Source organism: Malaclemys terrapin, chromosome 3 (genome assembly GCF_027887155.1).
Source record: "Malaclemys terrapin pileata isolate rMalTer1 chromosome 3, rMalTer1.hap1, whole genome shotgun sequence".
In the NCBI taxonomy this organism is placed as follows: domain Eukaryota; kingdom Metazoa; phylum Chordata; order Testudines; family Emydidae; genus Malaclemys; species Malaclemys terrapin.
In genome coordinates, this window is record NC_071507.1 from 52,725,411 (window position 1) to 52,749,357 (window position 23,947).

The following is a 23,947-nucleotide window of genomic DNA, read 5'->3' on the forward strand; positions in this document are numbered from 1 at the left end:
ATTAGAGTTCACCTGGCTGCTATATCGGCCTTTCACCCAGGGGAACTCGCGTCCTCGGTATTCTCTAACCCGATGGTCGTTAGATTCCTCAAGGGCTTAGACCGGATGTACCCACAACAACGTCAGCCCGTTCCGACGTGGGATCTCAACCTGGTTCTCTTTAAGCTCACAGGGCCTCCATTTGAGCCACTAGCCACCTGTTCACTTCTGTATCTATCCTGGAAGACAGCCTTCCTTGTAGCCATCACCTCAGCAAGGCGCGTTTCTGAAATCAGGGCGCTTACATCCGAGCCCCCTTACACGGTTTTCCATAAGGATAAAGTGCAGCTTCGTCCACATCCTGCCTTTCTTCCTAAGGTGGTCTCTACGTTTCACTTGAATCAGGATATATTTCTCCCAGTCTTCCATCCTAAACCACATGCTACTCACCAAGACCAGCGTTTGCATTCTTTGGACGTACGCAGGGCCCTGGCTTTCTATATTGACCGCACAAAGCACTTTAGAAAGACGATGCAACTCTTCGTTGCAGTGGCCGACCGGATGAAGGGCTTACTGGTCTCCTCACAACGCCTATCCTCCTGGATCACGTCTTGCATCCGGACTTGCTATGACCTGGCAGGTGTCTCAACACCGCACCTCACTGCTCACTCCACGAGGGCCCAAGCTTCCTCGACTGCCTTCCTGGCTCAGGTTCCAATCCAGGACATTTGTAGAGCTGCAGTTTGGTCATCAGTCCACACGTTTGCAGCTCACTACGCACTGGTACAGCAGTCCAGGGACGATGCTGCATTCGGATCAGCAGTTTTACACACAGCAATGTCTCACTCCGACCCCTCCACCTAGGTAAGGCTTGGGAGTCACCTGATTGGAATCGATATGAGCAAGCACTCGAAGAAGAAAAGACGGTTACTCACCGTTGTAACTGTTGTTCTTCGAGATGTGTTGCTCATATCCATTCCAAACCCACCCCCCTTCCCCACTGTCGGAGTAGCCGGCAAGAAGGAACTGAGGGGGCGCCGGGTCGGCTGTGGTATATATCCAGCGCCATGAAGGCGCCACTCTAGGGGGCTCCACAGCCGACCCGCCGGGTGTTGCTAGGGTAGAAAATTCTCCGACGATCGTGCACGCGGCGCACGCACACCTGATTGGAATGGATATGAGCAACACATCTCGAAGAACAACAGTTACAACAGTGAGTAACCGTCTTTTTCTCTCCTTCCTGCCCCCACTCTCCACCCTGGGTGGCGCCACAGGAATCCAGCAGAACCTCCAGAAATGACTCCATTAAAGGACATAGAAAGAGGGCAGGTATTCTCAAAGAACCTCCCATTTTGTTATCCTCCCAGATTTCCTCTTGTTCCCAGATGAAGCATTCAATCCACCTTTCACAGGTTCTCAGGACAAATTCAGGGGTTCTTCTTTGAGGAGTGTCCCTGTGGTGCTCCATTTCAGGTGTTGGTGCATCCCTGTGCCTTTGATTGGAGAATTTCAGCAGCCGTTCTCATCTGGGTCACGCATGCACTCTCCCCGTCTTGCGCCATTGTTGGTGCCTATCTAGCACTATGCGACCAGATCCCCCTCAGTTCCTTCTCAACTGTCCTCGGCCTGAAATGGAGCTCCCAGCAATGTTAAAACTGATAGCTATACTTAGATTTTCGAGTAGTCTTTAGCACCCTAGTTAGTTTACTTATCTCTTTCTCCCTGTTTATTTTTTCCTTTTCCTTTTCACTCTGAGTTTGAATACCCCTTAGCTTATTAGATTTCAGAAATAGCAGCGTGTTAGTCTGTATCCGCAAAAAGAACAGGAGTACTTGTGGCACCTTAGAGACTAATAAATTTGTTAGTCTCTAAGGTGCCACAAGTACTCCTGTTCTTTTAGCTTATTAGAGTTCACAGTTAGGGTTGAACCATGATAACTCGAGCCATGCCCGGTTCACCGGGTTTCAAGCGCTGCCTTTCCTGCTGAGAGGTGACCCGGTTTCAGACAGACACTCTCAGTGTGTCTGATGCCTAGGGGAGACACACGTTACTCAAAATTGCTCTCACTGCATTAACCTGAAACCTCGCAACAGAAAGGATAGAGACCTATGTCTCAAACTTCTGTTAATGGAGAAGTCTCTGTGCCCAGCATCTGATCCAGGTCCACAAACTCCCTCCCCGCCCAGACAGTGTTCCCCAGCAACTTCACCCAGTTCACAGTGGAAGGCTCACTTCTCCAAAAAGGCAGTGAGGAAAAGGGCTTTGACTTCTCTGAAAGAGCTGCCAAAAAAGATGCACTCCCCAGTCCAACTGAGTACTTATGAGGCACTGGGCTCAACTGGTGCCATGCATGAAAGCCGTGAAAGCCAGTGACCCTAAGTGGGCAGCCTTGGAGTCAAGGGGAAAACAGAAACCTACCTCCTCCTCTATGGCACCAACAGAGCTGCCACAAGATGCGGCACCAATACACTCTGCCCAAGTTCTGGTGCCACCTCCTGTCCCGACAACGCAGAGCCCACAGAGGCCAGCACTGACAACCGCGACTACGACAGCACCGTTGGCACTGACCACCTTGGTACTGAAACCATCGGCAGCACACTTCTTCTTACATCAGGCAGACCTGCATGTCTCATCGACACCTGAATCATGTCTTTTTGGCCCCAGTGTTTCCCTGGCACACATGGCACCGCGTCAGCTCACTTCACCTGTGGCCCCTCCATTCTCCAGCGAGAAAGAAGATACTGAGGAGGAGGGTGTCTTCTCATCTCAGCACTCCTTTTCTATTCAATCTACTACAGTGCTGGGTCCACCAATACAGCCTAAAATCCACCACAGGGCTGACACCCAGACCTGGTATGCCCCCCCAATGGATGCAACTGCTTATGCCATCCCCCACTCAGTGACTCTACTGGGACCCATGGGGGGCATACAGGAGACAGTACCTCTGAGCCCATATAGGGAGAGGCTTAGATCTCCCACACCACCCTCAGTTTCTGCACATATTGGGCACGTGTGGACAGCATATCTTGCAAAACCACACTTAGTGCAGGGTAAGTAGCCATTCTTCCCAAGCTCTGATGAAATGTTAAATCAACTTTCTTGTAACTAAAAAGTCCTACAGAGACATTAGTTGAATAAGCCTATGTTACGTGGATCAGCAACTCACTATAGCTATACCAGTTATGCTCTTGAACAAATTTTAGGATATTATCTTACTTTGGGCTAATGTATAATATAAGGGAGACATCTAACTATGACTTTGTCCATTTTTTCTAGCCTTTGATGTGCAATAGGATGCCAAAAACACTGAGAATTCTTTTCTGTCTTTAATGTTAATCTATGGAGGAATTTTCTAATCTATATTGCTCAAACATTTGGTCAGTGCTTTAACCAAAGGCTGACTCATATCTAGCTCTAGCTTCATGTGTACATGCATGTGAAATCTCAAAAGAAAATACAGTTGTAGTTTAAAATACTTATTGGCATATTTGAGAATCCCCTGGGTCCATATTTATGTTTCAGTACCAAAGAATTTCAAATTTATCTGAGCTCCACATCATTGATCTGCTGCAATGATTTGGCTGAAAGAGTGTAACAAAATAGAAAATGTAACTAAATAAATTCTTAATCTGTTGCTATTAGACTATATTCATAATTTTATCCATATTTTTAAAAACGAGAATAATAATTTTTTTAAAGGCTCAAAACCTGAAGTCCATATTTACGCCTTAATCGGGCAGACTTCCCAGTAATTTCAGTTGTAGTCTTGTCCAAGTAAAGTGTTGAGCAAAGATTTCAGGATTTGCACTATTAATAGTTAAGAGAAATTCAAAATCTGAAAGAAAAGCAAATTCCTCTCAGAAGATTATGCTGCTAGATTTGAGAACTTCTATAAACTTGGAAATTCGCACATTTGACATTCACTTGTTGCTCTAATGTGTTGAGCCTGCTGGTCTCAGACAATGTTGCAGATACTGTGTACTGTGGAAGCCACATTCACAAAAGTGAATACACAGGGAAAAGATGTTTTCCTTCTTTGCTGAAAAAGAGAAGTAAATTACCTTGATCTTCCATTTCCCTGCCTCATTTAAGTGAGGATCAGAAAGCATTGAGACAAAAAAATGTCTCAGAGATTCTGAGTGTCATTTATGCATCTTACTTCAAACCTGCAGTTGGCTGATAGAAGACTTTTGATGAAGTTAATGATAAAGTTCTCTCCCACTACTTCATATGGTGCAAAGTGGCTTGTCCCTAATTCAGCATAGGAGAGAAACTAATATTTGCAAAACTTGAATGTCATGATAATGAGCAGCTCCTCCTCACTTCTCTATGGGAGGAAAGCTCCATCTGATATTACTCCTTTTTCCTTTACCAGGACATGATCCTTTTATCAATTCAGCTTTGTTAACTGTTCTTCGCCAGGAGATTGACCGATTTAATCATTTATTGTCTGTAATAACCATATCATTGCATTCACTTCAACGAGCTATGAAAGGAGAGATTATCTTCACTACAGGGTTAGAAGAACTTTATAACTCAGTTTTGAAGTCCAAGGTGCCTGAGTTCTGGCAGGTAAGATTAAAGCCTCTTAGGGCTGGTCTACACTAGTGGGGGGGGATCGATCTAAGATACGCAACTTCAGCTATGTGAATAACGTAGCTGAAGTCGAAGTATCTTAGATCAACTTACCTGGGGTCCACACGGTGCGGGATCGACGACCGCGGCTCCCCCGTCAACTCTGCTACCGCCACTCGCTCCGGTGGAGTTCCGGAGTCGATGGGGAGCATGTTCGGGGATCGATATATTGCATCTTAACGAGACGCGATATATCGATCCCCGATAAATCGATCGCTACCCGACGATACAGTGGGTAGTGAAAACATACCCTTGGTTTACATGTGCAGGTATAGATAAATCGATCGATCGATCTTAAGCACTGAGGGACTCTTCCAAACACGCTTTTACTAGAGGATGATTCAATTCAGGAAGCTGCCTAGAAGGAGGGAGGGAATTTTTGTTCTAAAATTGTGGCCCTTTTTTCAAATCAAAAAATTGTGTGAAAATTTTTCACTTTTTTCCTTTCTACCATTGAATGTAATAAAATGACTCAGGACTAAGAAGTCTTTTTATTTTATTTTTGGATGTTTGTTGCTTGTTGGGGGGAGAAGGGTAATGTTGGCTTTGTCTTTGGATATGTCTACACTACGAAATTAGGTTGATTTTATAAAAGTCGATCTTTAGAAAGCAATTGTATACAGTCGATTGTGTATGTCCCCACTAAGCACATTAAGTCGGCGGAATGCATCCTCAATACCATGGCTAGCATTGACTCATGGAGCAGTGCACTGTGGGTAGCTATCCCACAGTTCCCGCAGTCTCCGCTGCCAATTGGAATTCTCAGTTAAGCTCCCAATGCCTGATGGGGCAAAAACATTGTCGTGGGTGGTTTTGGGTACATGGCGTCAGTCTCCCCTCCCTCCGTGAAAGCAACGGCAGACAATCATTTCGCGCCTTTTTTCCTGGGTTACCCATGCAGATGCCATAGCACGGCAAACACGGAGCCCGCTCAGCTCACCGCTGCTGTTGTGAGCATTGTAAACACTTTGCGCATTATCCTGCAATATGTGCAGAACCTGGGAGACACCAGCACGAGGACGATTGTGAGGAGGACATGGACACAGATGTTCCTGAAAGCATGGGATGTGGCAATTGGGGCAGTGGGGCAGGTTGATACAGTGGAACTCCGATTCTGGGCCTGGCAAACAAGCACAGACTGGTGGGACCACATAGTGTTGCAGGTATGGGATGATTCCCAGTGGCTTTGAAACTTTCACACGCGTAAGGCCACTTTCCTGGAACTTTGTGAGTTGCTTTCCCCCACCCTGAAGTGCAGGAATACCAAGATGAAAGCTGCCCTGACAGTTGAGAAGTGAGTGGTGATAGCCCTGTGGAAGTTTGCAACGCCTGACTGCTACCGGTCAGTCGGGAATCAATTTGGAGTGGACAAATCTACTGTGCGGACTGTTGTGATCCAAGTAGCCAGTGCAATCACTGACCTGCTGCTAGCAAGGGTAGTGACTCTGGGAAATGTGCAGATCATAGTGGATGGCTTTGCTGCAATGGGGTTCCCTACCTGTGGTGGGGCGATAGACAGAACGCATATCCCTATCTTGGCACCGGACCACCGTGCCAACCAGTACGTAAACCGCAAGGGGTACTTCTCAATGGTGCTGCAAGCACTTGTGAATCACAAGGGACGTTTCACCGACATCAACATGGGATAGCTGGGAAAAGTGCATGACGCTCGCTGTTCAAGCACCTGCAAGAAGGGACTTACTTCCCAGACCAGAAAGTTACCGTTGGGGATGTTGAAATGCCAATAGTTATCCTTGAGGACCCAGCCTATCCCTTGCTCCCATGGCTCATGAAGCTGTACACAGGCAGCCTGGACAGTAGTAAGGAGCAGTTCAACTATAAGCTGAGCAAGTGCAGAATGGTGGTAGAATGTGCCTTTGGACATTTTAAAGCTCGCTGGTGCTGCTTGCTGACTAGGTTAGACCTCAGCGCAACCAATATTCCCATTGTTATTGCTGCTTGCTATGTGCTTCATAATATCTGTGAGAGTAAGGGGGAGATGTTTATGGCGGGGTGGGAGGTTGAGGCAAATCGCCTGGCGGCTGATTTTGAGCAGCCAGACACCAGGGTGATTAGAAGAGCACAGCTAGGTGTGCTGCACATCAGAGAGGCTTTGAAAACCAGTTTCATGACTAGCCAGGCTACGGTGTGACAGTTGTGTGTGTTTCTCCTTGATGCAAACCCGCCCCCTTTGTTGATTTTAATTCCCTGTAAGCCAACCACCCTCCTCCCTTCAATCAGAGTTGGCAAACGAAATAAAGTCACTATTGTTTTTAAACTATGCAGTCTTTCTTTATTAATTAAAAAAAAAAGTGAGATAACTGACAAGGTAGCCCAGGTGAGGTGGGGGAAGAGGGAAGGACAAGGCCACATTGCTTATTGTAGCCACACTACAAATAAAAACTGTTCGAGTGACAGCCTTCTGTTGTTTGGGCCATCCTCTGGAGTGGAGTGGCTGGGTGCCCAGAACACACACACACACACACACACACACACACACACACACACACACGCGTTCTTGCACATCTGGGTGAGGAGGATATGGAACTTGGGGAAGAGGGCAGGTGGTTATACAGTGGATGCAGCAGCAATCTGTGCTCTTGTTGGCTTTCCTGCAGCTCCACCAGATGCCTCATTGTGTCCGTTTGCTCCCCCATTAGCCTCAGCATTGCCCCCTGCCTCTTCGCATCACCTTCACTTAATGCTTTCCTGGCCTCTGCCACTGAATGCCTCCATGCATTCAGCTGTGCCCTATCAGTGCGGGAGGACTGCATGAGCATGGAAAACATGTCATCGCGAATGCGTTTTTTTCACCTTCTAATCGGCGATAATCTCAGGGATGGAGATGATAGGGGGAGCATAGAAACATTTGCACCTGCGGGGGGATAAAAAGGAGAGTAAAATTTAAGATGATGCATTTCTGAGAACAAAAGGGAGACTCTTTCACAATTCACATCAGACAGCACGTGCTTTAGGTACAAGGTCACATTTTGCCTTTTATATTGAGCACGGTGACACATCACACACGGCTGGGCAACAGAATTCGGTTTCCAGGCAGCCATGGTAAGCCAAAGGGTACGCGGGGTTGGCTTCTTCCGCGTTCATAACATGTGGAAATGGTTTCAAACTGCAGCGCCCTCCTTTCCCACAGCAAGCAATGATGGTTGGGTTTGCCATTTAAAAGGAGGGGCTGCGGTTTTTGGGTGGATGTGCAGCACACACCTCCGCCCACCCCACCGTGTGGCTATGCTCTGGGATGATCCCTTCACCTCTCCCTCCACCCCACCCCTCCACGTGGCTATTCTTAGGGATGATCCCTTTTAGCCAAGCGCAAACAGCCCAGCATGAACGGGGTCCTTTTACTGTTCCCTTACAAAAATTCCCCTATTTCAACCAGGTGACCATGAATGATATCACGTTCCTGAGGCTAACACAGAAAGATATAGACTGAATGTTGCTTGAATGCAACCAAAACCCAAGACCATTTGCTGCCATGCTTTGTGCTGCAATGATTCCACTGGCTTGGCGTGGTAAAGTGTCCTACCGTGAAGGACGAACTAAGGCAGCCCTCCCCAGAAACCTTCTGCAAAGGCTTTCAGAGTACTTCCAGGAGAGCTTCATGGAGATGTTCCTGGAGGATTCCCGCTCCATCCCCAGACACGTTAATAGACTTTTCCAGTAGCTATACTGGCCACGAATGCATCCCAATTCTTCAGGGCAAATCAAACACAATTGCTTTTAAACCCTGTACTGTAGTTACAAATGTGCACTCACCAGAGGTGCCTTCTCCGGCTTCAGGGTTCGAGATCCCACCTTGGGAAGGTATTGGCTCCAGGATGATGAAAGGGTCCTGGCTGCTGGTGAGAATGGATTCACCGCTTGCCTGCTGCGCATTCTCCTCCTCCTCTTCCTCATCCACAAAATCCTCCTCCCTGTTGCATGAGACTCACCCCTTGCAGGTGTCCACGGACAGTGGTGGGGTAGTGGTAGGGTCCCACCTAGAATGCCATGCAGCTGATCATAGAAGCGGCATGTATGGGGCTCTGACCCGGAGCGACCGTTTGCCTCCTTTGTCTTTTGGTAGGCTTGCCTGAGCTCCTTAACTTTCACACAACACTGCTGTGTGTCCCTGTTGTAGCCTCTGTCCACCATGCCCTGTGCGATTTTGGCATATATATTAGCATTTCTTCTTTTTGATCAGAGTTCGGCCTGCACAGATTCTGCTCCCCATACAGCAGTCAGATCCAGTCTCCTGTTCAGTCCATGCTGGAGCTCGTTTGCGTTTCTGGAGGGAATACATGGTCACCTGTGCTGCTGAGCTCGTCACGCTGATCAAACAGGAAATGAAAGTCAAAATTTCCTGGGGCTTTTCCTGTGTACCTGGCTAGTGCATCGGAGTTGAAAGTGCTGTCCAGAGCGGTCACATTGGAGCACTCTGGGATAGCTCCTGGAGGCCAATAACATCAAATTGCCTCTGCACTACCCCAAATTTGAACCAGCAAGGTTGATTTTAGCACTACTCCCCTCGCCGGGGAGGGGTACAGAAGTCAATTTTAAGAGCCCTTTGGGTCGACGGAAAGGGGGTTGGTTGTATATATGCATTGCTTATAAAATCGACCTAACACGGCTAAATTCAGCCTAACCTCGTTGTGTAAATCAGGGCTTTGTTTTGTGGTTGGTTGCCTGTTTTTGGAAAAGTCACAAAGAATTAAACTCTCACTCTCTGCCACTGTAACTTTGCAACAGTTGGAGAAAGGTTAAAAAGTGACATTTACTAGAGTTACAGTTTCATGTTCCCTTTTGTCACTTCCTAAGTTTTCCAAAGTTGAGGCAGCTTTGAAAAGGCAGAATGGAAAAAGAATATGGAAAAAGAAAAGTCCAATTAAAAATCTTGATATCATTCATTTTATTGCACCGACTATCATAAAGGGATAGGGAAAAGGGAATGGGGAATTGAAATTTCAAAAATATTTTGCAAAAATTTTTGAAAAAAGTAAATAAAAATAGTTCCACTTTTAAATCCTGTGAAATTAATTTTTTTTTTTTTTTTGGTGCAAAGTAGATCTGGTTTTCGAACCTTCAGTAACACAACTTATCTTTTCACATATGTGTGTTGAGCACAAAGAAAGCATGGTGATATAATCACAGTACAAATGCTTAGGCAGATTGATCTAATGTGATACTTTGGTTTTTGAGGAAACCCATATTACAAGTGTGTTTTGGAAAAGCTGGTGCATTTGTGTTTTTGTTTTCTTTTCGAGCATGTGTGTTCTGAATTTTAGCACTTTGTCAGATTTTGACACTTTGGAAAGTCCATAGAGTGACATCCGTTAGAGGAAATTAAAGGGCCTTTCATAGTGAGCACTATCAAAAGTTTGTGAATTGTTTCTGAGTGTTCTTTCAAAGGCTTTTAATCTATATTTTGTCCATTTATTTCTACCTCTCATGCAGAGATTCCCTTCTGCAGACCTACTGATAACGGTTCCAGTTTATTTGATAACAGACTGTATTTGATATTGTAATGGTATTTAATGAGATTCTGCTTTTCTGTCATTTGCAACAGCTATATTCCTATATGTCAAATAAGTCTTTGGGATCATGGATTGATGACCTTATTCAACGAGTGAATTTCTTTGCAATCTGGGCAAACCAGGTCATCAGCTGTATACAATTAAGGTAAAGTGAAACATGACAAAATAAAGTAGAAGTAAAGGGGAAAACCATAATCAAATTAAAATTCCAGCTGAAACTCTAAACCAAATACTTTGGGTGAGATGGACCCCCACAGGCTTTCCTCCTGAGGACCCCCCTAGCATAGGAGGCATGACTGGGGGCATGAGGAGTGTGTCAGGGTTGGGCCACAGCATATAGTGTTATGAAGATTCAGGGTAGTGCTGCTGCCATAATTTAGATAGGCCCCCCACTCTCTAGAGCAGTCTGGATTCAGAAGGGCACAAAGGGTGGTTATGCTGTATTATTAATTTATTATTATTTGTGTTGTTATAGTGCTTAGGAACTCCAGTCATGGGCCAGGACCCCATTGTGATAGGTGCTGTACAAACACAACAAAAAGACAGTTCCTGCCCCAAAGAGCATACAGTCTAAGACAGGCGTGGCCAACCTGAGCCTGAGAAGGAGCCAGAATTTACCAATGTACATTGCCAAAGAGCCACAGTAATAGGTCAGCAGCCACCCCCCCCATCAGCTCCACCCCCACTTCTTGAATAGAGGGTGCAGTCCTCTGTGTGTAGAAGTTTGAGTCTTCATACTAAACACCACAGAAAGCCTGAGCATTGTTTACGTGTAAAGATTTTTAAACATTAGATATATCTTATTCTTTTTTAAGAAATTCTTACATGATCCATTTTGCTTGAAGAGTGACCCTTACGGACAATTCTCTTTAACATCACAGCCAGTCAATACTTGGTTTGACCATGATTTTTTTTTCTTAAATTTTATTGAATATTCACTGATTTTGAAAGGTGATGGATTGTCAGCTCCAGAGAATTAAGTCCTCTGTTTAGTTAGAGAACAGGTACAGTATAGGCAGGAAAAATGCAAAGTTTCTGGCCCCCAGTTTTGTCTGCAAGGTCCACCTCCAGCAATGAAGCAAAAGTTCAGTCTCCCTGGCTATGCAATATATTGTCCCCCTGCTCAGACTAGTAGCAAGTGGTGGTGATGGTTTTGTGCTCTAGGCACATGTCCAGTACTGGACTGAGAGCACCATCTCATTTCATGTAAATAATAGCCATTGCATTGTCACTTTAGGTTACTAGACATCTGTAGTTAAATCCTTCTTGACTTTGTCACATGAGCAGCTATTTACCAATGAAATTATTCATATAAATAAGGAGAGCAAATTTTGGCTCCTACCTTATATATTTAAGATGAAAGGTTCTGGCATCACTTTGAGGTAACTAGCTTTCTCTCACATAGATGAATTGAATAGTGTTGTTTGAATAAAATACATTGTATCATATTTAATCAGTCACAAGAGATTACCAAAGAGACCATTTTAAATCACAGTTGTCTGCGCCTAAATAGCATTTATTAATAATATGATTTGTTGTGATCTTGCTGGTTGCATTCAGACATTAATTTGCTAATTATTATGTGTTTTATCTAAAGACGTTTAGAAAATTTGCTAGGGAATTCCTAGGCCTTTAAGAATAATGATGAAGATAGATTTTGTTTTCAAACAAGTGAGGTAGGGTTTGGGGGGAGGGAGGTTTGAGGGGAGTGGGGAGTTAAAAAAACCTGCTTAAGCATTTATTACCCTATTTTAAAAAACAGGTATAACAGCTTAATGATGCTTCAGAAACAAGCCAAAACATCTGGGATTTCATTCTCATCACCGACTGGCGATAGACCCAACATATCCACCAACAGCATTCAGGGAAATCCTAGTCGCTTCTGGCTTTCAGGGTTTTTTTTCCCACAAGGTACACTAGTAAATAAGCAATCAATAATGAATAGTGATTTGTAATTTTTTCTTCTCAAATCTTCTGCTCTCTCCGTCTTAGAACTGGGGGATGGGGGAATTTCATGTCGTAGAGGCAGGCAAAGGTTCTTCCTTTTGGGGGCAATTTCTCTTCTGTTTTTGCAGAAAATCATACCAAAACTTGGGCTGTTTCCCAATCTGTATTCAGTTAATACTTGGTTTTGATTTAATTTATATCTTGATTTTTGGCTGACCACCTACTTTCAACGCTGCTTGCCTCATTAATGATTAAATCAGAAGACATTATTTTGGAAAAAGTTGGCCAGCTGATGCTTCCTTAAATCTACCTGGATTACACTGTTATTTTTCAGCAAAGATTCTTTTGAAGGCAGTCCAAAAGCTGCACACATTATATAGATCATAAAAATAAGGCTGCAGATTATATAGCAATATTGGCTATCCATGCTGATTCTCTTTCTGCATGTACTTTATATTTTTATGCTTCCAAAATGGTATTGCACAGCTTAGCCATATAACCTTTGTCATTTTTCATTTACTGATTAAATGATGCCCTCTCATGGTGCCATCCAAAACTGAATTAACTGCCAACAAAAGTCAGGGCTATTTGTTTATTAAACTGTAGTATTATGGCACCAGCACTTTTTCTTACTGCATACTGCACCCATGCCCCTAACACAAATTGAAGTTTAAAATGACTGTACAAAACATTTACTGTGGGAGGAAGGTTTAAGGCAGGGGTCCCCGAGAAGCGGCAACGTCAAGAAGCGCTGCCACCGAAATGCCACCGATTTTCAGTGGCATTTCGGCGGCTGCTTGTCTGGCGGCCATGGTCCTCAGACGGTCGCCAGCCACACGGAAAAGGTTGGGGACCACTGGTTTAAGGGGTTGGAATAAGTGCCCCATTGGATTTTAAGAAATTGTTAATACATTATTTCCAAAGGCCTCATTATAAAAATGAACTGAACTTGCAACTGCTCTGTGTTGATAGCTGTGGTTTTAGATGGAGTGTCTAGCATTATGTGACTTATGTGCGTTGGAACTCTCGCAAAGAAATGAGGTGTGGATCTTAAGAGGTTTAGTCACTGTGGTATCCTCATAAGTTAAAACATCATAATTCTAATCAGTGAATTCATTATGTAAAAACTTAGGGCTAGATCCAAAAAGGGGGACTTAGCATCAGCATTGCAATGCCTAATGTTTAGGTGTCCTCTGCCACCTATTGGCATCTGCAGCCATCTGCATAAGGCAACGAATCTGTCACAAATTCTGTGACATTATGAGAGCTCCACGACTTCAGTTCAGCGCGGGGCTCCAGCTTCAGCACTGCATCAACGGGACTTAAACAGCTTTGTGGGTGCCAAGAGGACATTACATGCCTATAGAGTTAGGCAGAGGCTGAACAGGGGGTTTGAGGAGCTAAATGTTGAGCTTAAAGTGGCAGTTAGGTGCATATGGTGCATTGTGACTTTGTCACTAAGTAAAAAGAGCTGATTCCAAATGTGCCCAAGGAGCTGATCAGCTAAGTAAGAAGCTATGGGTTAGCTCCACAAAGGGGCTTAGGTGCCTGACTGCCACTTTAGGCCACTACAGCCAACACCACCGAGAGCCTCAGAACCCCTCCCTCCCACTCAAAGTTTCTGCCAGCGGAGTTCCCAAGGCACCTAAAATTTGTGCTGATGGGCACAATCTGCCAAGCTGCTTGTGCCCAAGCCCTGGTGGGATTCTCAAACTAGGCATGCCCCTGCCTACTAGATCAGGCCCCAACAAACAACAGCTAGGAATGAGAATTTTCCTGGCTCAATGGTTTGTGCATGTCTGTATCCAACTTATTAGCACACTCCCCCACAATGAAATCCCCATCTGCCTGAATCAGGGTAGCGTTGAGAAAGGCACCTAAGCCAGGTCAGCCCTAAATCCAGGCATGGGTTCATGGGTGTGAAGCCCAAGCTGACACTAGGCCCTGCCTAAGTCCCAATCCTCTCTTCAGTATTTCTTAGTGGCTAGCTTCCCTGTTTTATATAGAGCGCCTGGATGGCCACCTTAGAGATGATGATTCAACACAGTGGCAGGGTCCTTAAAAATTAGGTATGGTGATGCCTAAGTTCCGTTCTGCATTTAACCTAAATTAAAATTTTGTTATTTTTTTTAACTCTTACAGAGAGCACAGCCCTAGTACTGAGCTGGATTCTGTTCTGGATCATGTATTATTAACAAGTTTTAATTGTTAAAAAAATCTTTACTTTTGATACATGAACTAGGAAAAAAAAAACACCTTGACTTTCAAATTCCGGGGGGGGGGAGAGTGAGAGACTATACTTGTCAGTACAACATATTTACATTACAGAATAACTTTAGATTGAAAGTCACTGAGATGACGATCATGGGATACCAGTTTTCAGAGCATTTTGAGTTTGGGAATGCATAGCAAATGTGGCCTCAGAGTAAACTCGGCTCTGGTCTTAAATACACTTAGTGTTTTGATACTAGATTGTTGTGTATTTTATTCCTGCAGGGTTTCTTACTGCTGTGCTGCAGAACTATGCTCGTCAAAATGGAATCTCAGTGGATTCTCTAACTTTTGGCCATAGACTGCTTCCTACGATCCACGCTGAAGACTGCAACCTCAGAGAAGTCAAAAGAAAACAAAATATAATACAAACCGCATTTAAGGTAAGGGCTGTAATGGCAGCTAGACGCCAAACTGTAAATGGCAGGAACCAAGGTCATTCTAAAACAGGTTTGTTTTGTTTTTTTGACACACGTCTGCACTGCCTGCAGGCTATTGCTCCACCAGTTTCATTCTCCGCCCCCTGCCCCCAATATGTAAGTTGTCCTTGCTTTGTTTTAAATTGTTCCTATACCACTAACCTTATAATCATATTCTTAAAACTTGAGTCAAACACCATGATGCTTTGAATGTGTAGCGAACTAGAAAATACCACTCTGTCCCATTTTGGTGGTTACAATTCATGACCAGAAAATCAGAAGTAAAACTTTTTCATTTGTTTATTTCCAACTCATCCTTAGAAAATTGACTATTGCTAGTATCTATACAGAGAGGGCTCTCAGCAGGCAGCGTACAAGACTGAAAGGATCTTAACCCCAGTATATACAGAACATGCCCACACTCCCCTACTCTGCTAGTAGGTCCCAGCTGGACCCTCACGTTGAGGCCAGGCCAGCAATTGGGAGTGCATTTCTGAGAGCAGACACCAACACCATTGAGAATGGAAATGCAGCCATGAGAACCAGAAGGCAAGGAAATTAAGGGAGGGCACCTATTGACTGTCTTGGATAGAGGGGGCGTAGATATCAGTTTTCAGGTTGTAAGTGGGTAAGGATCAATGAGTACTAGAGCAACATACATTGCAATTTATTGAGAACAAGTGTACTGAAAGTGTTTTGTCTTATGTACTAAACCCTAAATTGGCAGCTCTAACAAGGGACTACCTTGTAATAGGTAATTGCAGTTAACAGAATTAATCACACTTAATTGCACTGTTAAACAATAGAATACCAATTGAAATGTATTGAATATTTTTGGATATTTTTCTACATTTTCAAATATATTGATTTCAATTACAACACAGATTACAAAGTGTATAGTGTTCACTTTATATTATTTTTATTACAAATATTTGCACTTTAAAACAAAATAGTATTTTTCAATTCCCCTCATACAAGTACTGTAGTACAATCTCTTTATCGTGAAAGTGCAACTTACAAATGTAGATTTTTTTTGTTACAGGAATGACTCAAAAACAAAACAATATAGAGCCTACAAGTCCACTTGTCCTACTTCTTATTCAGCCAATCGCTAAGACAAACAAGTTTGTTTACATTTACAGGAGATAATGCTGCCTGCTTCTTGTTTACAACGTCACCTGAAAGAGAGAACAGGCGTGGGCATGGCACTTTTGTAGCCAGCATTGCAAGGTGTTTACATGCGAGATGTGGTAAACATTTGTTTGCCCTTTCATGCTTTGGCCACCATTCCAGAGGAGATGCTTCCATTCTCTTTAAAAAAATTAAAAAAAAAATGCATTAATTAAATTTGTAACTAAATTCCTGCGGGGGGGGGGGGGGGAGAATTGTGCGTCTCCTAGTCTGTTTTACCCACATTCTGCCATATATTTCATGTTATAGCAGTCTCAGAAGATGACCTGGCACATGTTGTTTGTTTTAAGAACATTTTCACTGCAGATTTGACAAAACACAATGTGAGATTTCTAAAGATAGCTACAGCATTCAACCCAATGTGTAAGAATCTGAAGTGCCTTCCAAAATCTGACAGTGATGAGGTGTGGCGCATGCTTTCAGAAGTCTTAAAAGAGCAACACTCCGATACAGAAACTACAGAACCCGAACCACCAAAAAAGAAAATCAACCTTCTGCTGGTGGTATCTGACTGACTCAGATGATGAAAATGAACATGCGTCAGTACGCACTGCTTTGGATGGTTATCGACCATAACCAATTATCAGCATGTCCTCTTGAATGGTGGTTGAAGCATGGACATATGAATCATTAGTGCATCTGGCACATAAATATCTTGCGACGCCGGCTACAACAGTGCCATGCAAACACCTGTTCTCACTTTCAGGTGATATTGTGACCGGGCAACATTATCTCATGAAAACAAACTTCTTTGTCTGAGCAAGTGGCTGAAGTAGGACTGAGTGGACTTGTAAGCTCTAAAGTTTTACATTGTTTTATTTTTGAATGCAGGTTTTTTTGTATATAGTTCAACTTTCATGATAAAGAGATTGAATTACTGTACTTGTATTAGGTGAATTGAAAAATACTATTTCTTTTATTTTTTTACAGTGTGAATATTCGTAATAAAAAATAAATATAAAGTGAGCATTGTACACTTTGTATTCGGTGTTGTAAGTGAAATCAATATATTTGAAAATGTAGCAAACATCCAAAATGATTTAAATAAATGGTTTCTTGTTTAACAGTGCAATTAATTTTTTTAATCGCTTGACAGCCCTACCTTGTAGTAATGCCCTAGGGGCCCCATCGTGATAGCATCATGAAAACACAGAGACAATCCCTTCCCTAAAGACCTTATAGTCCCCATTAAAACAAGAACAAGCAGCTACAGAAACTACTACTATGTTGTTTATATAGAGTTACTGTTGTGACTTGGAACTATCAAGCTGTGCACAAACACCCTGCTCCCCTCTGCTTTCACATACCTTAAAAAAAAATAAAATAACCCTAGACTTCCTTCCTACTTGAACTTGTTTTCCTTCTTCATGCTGGACTATATCCACCACTTCTGGAGTTGGCTTCCAGTTTCCTTTAAATGAAAAGGAGTGGTGGGTAGTTTTTGTTTAGAGTATGCCATCTTCAGGCTGCCAACCACCATGCAGCTGGAAGGCTGGAGAATTTTCACTTGCTCTAGGTGTACAGGGCCAGATGTACAAAAAGGGAGGGAAATTCCTTAGCAATAGTGTCTGTTACTTTATCCTTTACTCATTCCTTTAAAAAGTTACTGTGATATGGAGTCTGACCTTTAAAATGAGAGTACTCAAGACTAATCTATCCCTTTTAGCATGTGATGTTGTTTCATTAAATGATAGGTACCTGAGCATTACCAATACATGTGAAAACACTTCATGCCCGATTCTTTAACAGCATTCTTAAGGTTGCTGAAAAGCAAAGTCTTGTTCTCTACCTCACGATACATAATCTGAGTATTTGTCTCTCTCTAACCTTAGGGATCTTCCCCACCTGAAAATGGTGTTCTAGTTTTTGGTTTATATATAGATGGTGCACGATGGAGTCCTACTACACATGTGCTGGAAGAACCCTTTCTTCATGACAGATTTTATCCACTCCCTGAAATAGTGTTTTTACCACAACAGGTGAGAGCAAAACCCACATCAGAAGTTAGCTATCTGTTGGCTATGCCATCTACAAACAAATCTAACTTTTATGCCATCACTTTGGGCTGCCCATGGAAATACCAATGGCCTCTTCCTGTAGTTTGTACTTGGGTAAAATGCACTGTGCTCAGTGGAAATTTTGCATGAGTAAGAACTGGAGCTGATCCCTCACTTAGAAACTACCCTGCCTTTTCCCTAGTTAACATAGGGGATCTATTCTCACTAGCCAAAAATTGTTGGAGTACATTTTCATTTGGTTTAACTATGTACCTGCTATGAACAATTCTCTTGTGTCTGGATTATAATTTTTAGATTATCCAAACAAGACACACATGTCCAGATGAGGAACAAAGAGAACTAATGCATTATGAATGTCCACTTTACCGGACTCCTCAAAGAGCTGGAATCTTGTTATCTACAGGTCTGTCCACTAACTTTGTAACAACAATCAGTCTACCAACCAAGAGAACTTCCAGTCATTGGGTTACAAGGGGGGTTGCAATGCTGTGCCAACTGGATGACTGACAAATTGAAAAAACAAAACAAAAACAAAACAAAAAACACCATTTATTGTTCATGAAACCACATCTTATCTGCTGCATTAGGAGTACTAGTAGTCAGTCAGCTAGTTACTGTACAAATACGATCAAGATAATGTAGTACCTTCAGCACTCCTTGTGTTAAATAAATGTTATTTAAAAATCCGTAGTTTGATGTACAGCATGACACTGTTCCTACTTTGGTTTTATCCATTCGCTCACCAACCTGGTATCTGATTATTCATCTGAAGCAGTGTGTTTAAGTTTTATAACAGCTCGGTATAGGCTAGACAGGAAAGTAGAGCATTCTAAGTAGCTTTATTTATTATTTAAGTTTATGATTGAAATTAAAGAACACAGCTGTTAACTGTTCCAAGAGAAGACCTTTTTCATAGTATTAAAAGTGTATTCCTCACTTCCATCCATGGTAGTTTAAGTGTTTTACCAACGTGTGGTAGCTAGTGTGGAGTTATCAGCGCCCACTTCAAAATGACAGGGATAATCTTCATGTTATAACTGATTGAAACTACTACTTCAGTTTCTCTTGTGCATTCCAGTTTTGCCAGGTTTAAAAAGAGCAGCCAGATTATATGGACAACTGATCTGGTATGAGATCTTTTTCACTTCTCCATTTTAATAAAATGTATATTAATTGGCCTCTGCACCATCACCAGAAAGACTGTGCAAATAGAATTTAGTTACTTATATTGATGCACAAAATTAAAACTTTGTCCCAACATATATTAAGAGTACATGTAAATCTAACACTGCTCCCCACCCCAAAGCACACAGAAGGAAACAGAATTAGGTACCAGATTCTTCTTACCCAACAGCAGGCTGACCAACGGTCAATGCTGGGCCTCTTTTCTCTTGCAAGGACGTCTTACCATTGAAGAGAAAATTAAAGGCACTATTTCATGGACAACCTCCCCATTATGTACTGCATGATTAGAAAAATCTCATTCTCACCCCTACATAAAACAGAGCACAGCATTAGCTGGGCATGGGTGAGATTAATCAAGCAAACTAATGGGGTAGGTGCCTCTCACACGCTGAAGATCCACACTTGTTACAAATGTGAGTTACTCCTGATTAAACCAAAAATGTGAAGAGGATTGTTTAAATAACTCTGCTTAAAAGGTCCAAAAACTTGCTTATAGAGCAGGCCTGCACAACATGCGGCCCGTGGGGCTCACTGTGTGGCCCGCAGGGGAAGGAGTGTTTGTTTCTGTGGGGAGGGTGGCGCTGGGGGGGGGGGGGGGGAGGGGTTGTTTCAGGGGTCTGGGTGGTGCTGGGGGGGTTGTTTCTGTGTTTCAGGGGGTGTTGTGTTTCGGGGGGCTGCGCGGTGCTGGGGGGGGGGGGGGGGTCGGCGGGGCCAGGGGGTTTCGGCCCTCAGCTGTTTTCTTTGGAGTAGTATGGCCCTCGCCGCTTTACGAGTTGTGCAGGCCTGTTATAGAGCTTAAGTGCTGCCATTAGTGAAGGGCCAAGAAAATTTTTGCAAATAAAACACCTCATTTGAAATTTTGTTTCTCTTTAGGTATTATACAAATGAAGATTCAGCTGGCACTGTTTTCTTAAAAATGCAATTAAATATATAAATAAGGGATCAAAATTTGCACTCTACCACTTTTTAAAACAATTTTATTTCAGTTTACAGGTTGTTTGTATAAAATGCTACTTAATCAATTTTACATCAAAAATATGAGTGTACAGAAGAAATTGAAGTTGATATATTCTCATGTCTCTGAAGAATGGCATGCAGACTGTAGAAAGGTTGCTAGTTTATTTTTCAGTAGCATAATTTAATCTCATTTTTAAAAGTGGCACTTTTAACCACGTTTTTTTCCAGAAATCAAAATAGTTGGTGTTAAAATATTCTCCTTACAACAGCAACCACATGGACCTGCTGAAGCTGTCATGATCATGTTGAACAAGTTATGCTACATTCACTAAAATGACTCAGCGCATTTTAAAAAAAAAGCAAACACTAGCTTTTCAATTATATCACTATTTTTAAAACATCCAACTATTCAACATTTTTAACAATTGTAGTTTGATAGGACCCCTGACTATGGAGTACCTAATTTCCCTCCACAGTGCAATTAAAATTCAAGACCAATGACTTACTAAATTTTTGTTTCTGAAAAAAGCTACCAACTGAAAGACAAGCAGGATAAAACTAGTTCTCCAAGTTTCATTAATGCAAAATTACCTTAGCACTCTCCCAGCCTTATTAAAATTAATCCACTTACAGTCAATCAAATAAAAATTAAACCTTTGCAGTGGGATAGAATTCCATTCTTGGGATATAAAGAACATAACTGACAGAAGTAGATACAAAATATATACGCTAGATAAAAAAAGTCAAAAATATATACAAAAATATATTAGAATGTGACAAAGATTCATGTAAAATTGACTTAAATAGAAATATTGAAAAAACTTTGCTATTTGCAACAGTATAAAAGGCAAAACCTACATTTGAGGTAGTAATGCCAGATTCACAAACTTTGGATTGAATATATTTTCTACATTTTCATAGCATATTTGTCAACAATATTTAAATGAATACTTCAATTAATTTTCAAGACAATCAATACATTACTTTACAAAATCCTTAAAAACATTTTTTTAAAAAAATACTGGAAATGGTTTGTTTCTCCCTGTTCCTAAAAAAAGCTATTGTATCTCACATTCTCAAACACTGTACAGGAAAAACATGAAGGTTTTATAATACAGTCAATGGATCCTATGGTACATTAAGAACTATTTTACAAAACTCAGAGCAAACACACTGTAGCTAATTTACTTCATAGTGTGTACTACACACCACACCTTATAATACCTTCCATTTATCACTGAATGCAGGATTATGGTTTTTAGCTCCTCACCGCTGGGAACCAGCAAGTGATTGAAGAAGAGTGAGCTGGATGGAAATCGTATTCCCTTAATATAACAAAAACATACATCACATCACAGTGCTAAATTAAATGAACTTTTTCTAAAAAATGTAAACTCAGTAGATTAAGGTTTAATTTAAAAAATTGGGTCCTCAAGAATAAAAAGAAACTTACAAAACCTTACAATTTTGATTGGGTTGTTAACCCTAAAGCTTTGCACCCTACAGTTTTTGTTTTGTTTTTTGGAGGAGAGGGGAGAAGAGAGCACATTTTTTCAGGGGTAATACTGAAAGTCAGTTAAATATGTGAGTTATGTGAACTGTCTATTTCCTTCTCTTTTACTTATTCATACATGACAAGGTAACTGGTTTATTCTAATTGAATACACTGTGTAGCGTAAAATGACTAGTTGGTAAATATTTGGAGAAGGCTGGCTAATAATCATATTTGTTTGATCACATCTTTAAGAAAAGCCTAAAAATTTACCAAAACAGACCAAGTGCAAAGGTATGGGGCATGTTTTTATTTGCAAAGAATCTGTAACTGCAGACGTAGTTTGCAACACAAGTTCCTGGAGTACCTTAGTAGATGTAAGGAAATATACGATATGGTACACGTTGACAGTACCTTTCCCATGCCAAGCCATATTTTTTCTTACACTGATGTTCATCACGAGCTTCTCGATGAATAAGCAAGCAGGTGAAATAAATCACGTAGAAATATGGCAAAATATGATTAAAACCTGTAGAACACAGTTGGAAAGTCATTGTACATATAGCAAAACTCAGAAAAATATGCTGGTATTCAGAGTAAGAGTAAAAACCTTGAAATACAAGTCACGATACAGATATTGGGTTCCAACTAGTAGGTCAAACATTATACAAAAACACAACATTTTATCTATACCAAACTGTATGGCATGTGCTTGCTCTGGCCTGTGAGCATCTTCAAAGAGATTGCATCTATTTGTACAGTGCTGAACCCCTTGTTAGCACTCAATTATAGGATATAGCAAGACTGCTGTGGCACATTTTGCAGGCGGTTTGTCTATACTATGGACTAACAATTTGTTTTTGGAGGACAGGTGTAAAGGGTGCAAGGAAGAAGGCGTTTTAGTTTTGTAAATCTGCTCTCTCTGTTTTATGTACACATGTGACAAATTTTACAATGCTTAAAAAGCAAGTAATTTTGCATTAAAGCTCACAAACACACACTTCCTGTAGGCTAAAGCAAAAGGGATATTCAGGCAGAAAAATGCATTGAGAGAATATTTCAGTATTGTGAGATGCATACAAAAGCAAGGACATGCAAAGGTAAAGTATCCTCCCAATACCTAAATCTCCAAATTTAAGATAAGAAAGACTGCTGACAGTGCTCTTTAGGTGAACTTCACTATACTCAAAATATTTAAAAGCTGAAATAGTTTATATTTGAACCTAAATGTTGAATTTCCATACTTTCTGAAGTTTGGATGTTTTTTAACATATGTTTAATAGTGGAAGATTTAGTCAATTTTAGCTGTATCCTAATTCCAAGGCATAAACTTTGGAGCTTAAAAAAACTGCTCAGCAACAGGAGTTCAACATATAGCCTCCTTCATGTGTGTTTGCTTCACATCAATTCATTTGGATATACTCTGTTTTGAAATCCTGCCCATATCTGGTGACACTTGTCCCTAAACAGCGGGAAACCCTGCCTACTAAAGTAGTACTTCCTCTAGCTCCATTTGTAAACAGCATAGTCCAGCTGGCAGCCCCAGGACAAATGAACGAAGAAGGGGCTCACAAGTCAGCCATCCCCAGAAGAGCACAGGTAAAGCGAGAGGAGTCAGAAGTTTATCTAAGAACTAAACTTGGTTCAAAGGGGTTATGTAGTGCGAAGCCAGATGTCAAATCAGGCTTATTCCACTGAATTTAAACTTTCTGTTAATTACAGACAGACAGTCTAGTGTCTTAAATAACTATTGGCAAATTAGAAAATGGAAGTCAGTTGCCAAAACACATGCACAAGTTTTTAATAGCAAGCACTTTAGTTTCAGGATCTTACCACATGGTAGGGACCAAGCCAGAGCCATCATAATATCACCTAGATAGTTAGGGTGACGAACCAAACCCCACCAGCCTGTGACTAGAAGACTTTTTCCAGCTGCAGTGGGAATACATTTCAAGTCTGCATACAGAAAGCAGGGTATAAAATAATGTTTAAAATGTGCATGTAAATAGTACATAATTGAGAGATACTGTATGGAAAGTAGTAAAAAAACTTTAATGTTAAGTTAGCCAAAAGATACTTACGAGCCAATTTGGGATCGTTTGGATTCCTCCGAAATGCATTTTTCTGTGAGTTTGCACCACGGAAAATGTAATACCCAAAGACTAAAATAAAGAAAATAATATTTTGATTTCATAATTGCAATGTTTCAGTAAACTTTTCGATCATCAAAATACCCTCTTGTGCAATCACAAAATTATTTCATTAGACACACAGTTATAATTACCCAGCTCTCAAGAGTCACTCACTAATGGAACTGAAATA

At 41.8% G+C, this 23,947-nt stretch overlaps 2 protein-coding genes across 3 annotated transcripts in view; one reads left to right on the forward strand and one right to left on the reverse strand.

The window, feature by feature from the left end:
* Positions 1–18,802, forward strand: part of DNAH14 (dynein axonemal heavy chain 14) — a 468,480-nt gene extending 449,678 nt beyond the window's left edge. Inside the window, 6 exon segments of the mRNA XM_054022851.1 lie at positions 4,355–4,551; positions 10,178–10,290; positions 11,908–12,056; positions 14,589–14,746; positions 17,806–17,952; positions 18,286–18,802. Of these exon segments, the coding sequence (XP_053878826.1) occupies positions 4,355–4,551; positions 10,178–10,290; positions 11,908–12,056; positions 14,589–14,746; positions 17,806–17,952; positions 18,286–18,498 (977 nt within the window). The 3' untranslated portion in view covers positions 18,499–18,802.
* Positions 18,803–20,136: 1,334 nt separating this feature from the next.
* Positions 20,137–23,947, reverse strand: part of LBR (lamin B receptor) — a 43,205-nt gene continuing 39,394 nt past the window's right edge. For both annotated transcript variants that reach the window (XM_054023012.1, XM_054023011.1), the window contains exons 12-14: positions 23,707–23,787; positions 23,459–23,581; positions 20,137–22,154 (exon numbers count right to left, since the gene is read on the reverse strand). In XM_054023012.1, the coding sequence (XP_053878987.1) occupies positions 21,994–22,154; positions 23,459–23,581; positions 23,707–23,787 (365 nt within the window). In that variant the 3' untranslated portion in view covers positions 20,137–21,993. The remainder of the gene's footprint in view (positions 22,155–23,458; positions 23,582–23,706; positions 23,788–23,947) is intronic.